Here is a 2500-nt window from a genome sequence, read left to right as displayed (position 1 = left end):
TCCTCTTGGATTTATGATGGGGCTTGAAAGAGCATTCCACAGCGATTCACCCCGTGGGAAACAGGGGCAGCCAAGCAAAGGACCCTTGGCTAGAGGTCATACTGGACAACGCTGGGAAAGCGGATCGCCCGACCATCATATAAAAAACATAAAAAATACCGCATATTTCCTTGCCATGAAAATATTAAATTGGAAACATAAGACGTGAATAATTTGGGTATGAGGAATGAGGCACCGCGCTGGAAGGGTATTGCCGTGAAAGGGATAAACCGCATGGAAATCTACAAGGGATGAACTCCACACTGTCCAAGACACACCTCGTCCCCCCACTCGGCTTGGCCGCTGTGACTCAAAGCTCACATACTCACTGATCAAAGCTGACACGCTGTTGAGCTTGGGGTCATAGGAACACTTTCCCTTCCCAGAATCCACTTTGCCGGGCTCCAATTGGAAGATGTATTCCTGCAACGACAACGCAATACAAAAAAAATGGATCACAGCGAGTAGCAACGAATTCAACGTCTGTGGCGCCGCTCGTCACCGTGATTTCCCTCATGCAGAGGAAAACCGAAAGGCTCCCCCACCCCCCAACTCCTGCTTCTCCTCTCCCCCCCTGGGACCAGTGAGGCCTGATCTGGTGCCGATGCATTAGAATAATGAGTCTGCTTTCACACAGAAAAATACATACGGTGGTGTAGGTGATGGGGGGGGGGGGGGGGATGGGGGGTTGGCGGGGGCGAGCAGGAATGGAAGGGAAAGCCATGAATTCCTAATCCATCTACATGCCACCGTGATGCAAAAACAATATGTCAAGCGAGCGGGAGGCGCGGCTCCACTGTGCGTAACGAGCATGCATGCCAAGCGTCTCCTCTCGGCTTCCCCCGGCTGCCGTGTGGCTGCGCAGGCCTTTTCTGCTGACATCTGTATTGTAGGCACAGTGCAAACATGCCTGGGGATTGGCTGGCCGGCGTAGCCTCGGGATTGGCAGGTATTTGGGTACGTGAGCGTGGACGGGAGGGTGGGGGGGGGGGGGGGGGGGGGGGCAAAGTCTGTGTCAGGGAATGACATGTATTCTGAGCTTTTCGCCTTAAAAGTGTAATTGCATTTTCTATTTCAGACAGTGAATGATAGAGAGAGAGAGAGAGAGAGAGAGAGAGAGAGAGAGAGAGAGAGAGAGAGAGAGAGAGAGAGAGAGAGAGAGAGAGAGAGAGAGAGAGAGATCTCTTGTCTTTCACTACTGAGGAGGCAGGGGAGGCTGGTGTTATGCCAACCCTACCCTTTTAGACCTTATATGCACCCTTGTGGGATTGCGTTCTGATTAAAATCAACCAGCCAGGCGAATAAGAAGGTGTTGGCAGTTCGCTCTCAGCCCTGATAGATGCCAATGTGTCCTAAATGTCAAACTGTAAGGTTCTCTAAGAACTCAACTCAACTCAACTCTCGCAAGATTTTAGAGCAAGACCTCTCATTGAGCAAGACTTGGTGAGACACAATAACCAACAGACCTGATCCACCAAAGGTGAAGAAAAAAGTGCATGATCCTCTGTAGGGATCCTTTCCATAAACACTGAGAATAACCACCTGAGCCTGTCATTGGCTAAAACAAGCACATTTAGAGGACATTCATCGATGGGGTGCTATTGCCCCATCGGGTTACATCGCAACCCATTTCTTGGCTACATGGACAAAGCGCTCTTGTTCAATACTAGACCAATTTACTAGACTTCCATCAGTGATGTGACGTCAAACCCTAGGCGTGATGCACGTCTCCTATTTCCCTGCCGCTGTGTCAGTTGGCTACAAACGGCTGGTGTTTGCTCTGTGCTAACAGGGCTAACAGGGCTAACAGGGCTAACAGCCTGTTGTGGAAGTGGGTCGAAAGCTGCGTTGCCCTGCTGAACCCGGCCAGGGAGCCCAGGAAACATTCCTACCGAAGGCGGTGGCCCTCGCACCGCTGAGGGAAGGTAGGATGGATGTTCCTAGTCAATGGTGAGCCTGAACAGGACTCCCTCATGGCATTAGCTCATCGGTTCCTCTTCTCATGTCTCATCATGTCCCCTGCATGATGTGTTGACTTTGATGAGGCATATTTGATTAAAACCTGGGATTCTTGTCTCATGAGGAGGCTTTTCATTGTCATATTTTGACTAGTCTGTCACTCAACATATTACAACATTTGACAGTTACAAAAATAACAGACACGGTTCAGTTGCCAAAACAAGACAATGCAAAAAAAACATGCAAGATGGATTCGAGGACAAATGCACCAACAGACACTAAAGGAACCTGCTGCTACGGGGTTTACATGGAAACACAGGCATGCATGGCATACATATGGTAAAAAAAATACAGCGATGATGCATGACTACAACTATGGGGACGGCAATGCAACCAAAAACCAGAACAGCAAGGCGAATTAAGACGAGGACGAATGAACAAGAGCGGCACGGCGAGGACATGTGAGCGCACACACACACACACACACACACACACACACACA

General features: G+C 49.8%; 1 protein-coding gene across 6 annotated transcripts in view; it reads right to left on the bottom strand.

Moving 5' to 3' along the window:
- sema3fb (sema domain, immunoglobulin domain (Ig), short basic domain, secreted, (semaphorin) 3Fb) overlaps positions 1–2500 on the bottom strand; it is a 112459-nt gene that overhangs the window by 15838 nt on the left and 94121 nt on the right. For all 6 annotated transcript variants that reach the window (XM_030375667.1, XM_030375666.1, XM_030375668.1 and 3 more), the window contains one exon: positions 369–462. In XM_030375667.1, coding sequence (XP_030231527.1) covers positions 369–462 — 94 coding nt within the window. The remainder of the gene's footprint in view (positions 1–368; positions 463–2500) is intronic.

The sequence above is a fragment of the Gadus morhua genome, chromosome 13, assembly GCF_902167405.1.
Source record: "Gadus morhua chromosome 13, gadMor3.0, whole genome shotgun sequence".
In the NCBI taxonomy this organism is placed as follows: domain Eukaryota; kingdom Metazoa; phylum Chordata; class Actinopteri; order Gadiformes; family Gadidae; genus Gadus; species Gadus morhua.
This window is presented reverse-complemented; position numbering and strand designations above follow the sequence as displayed.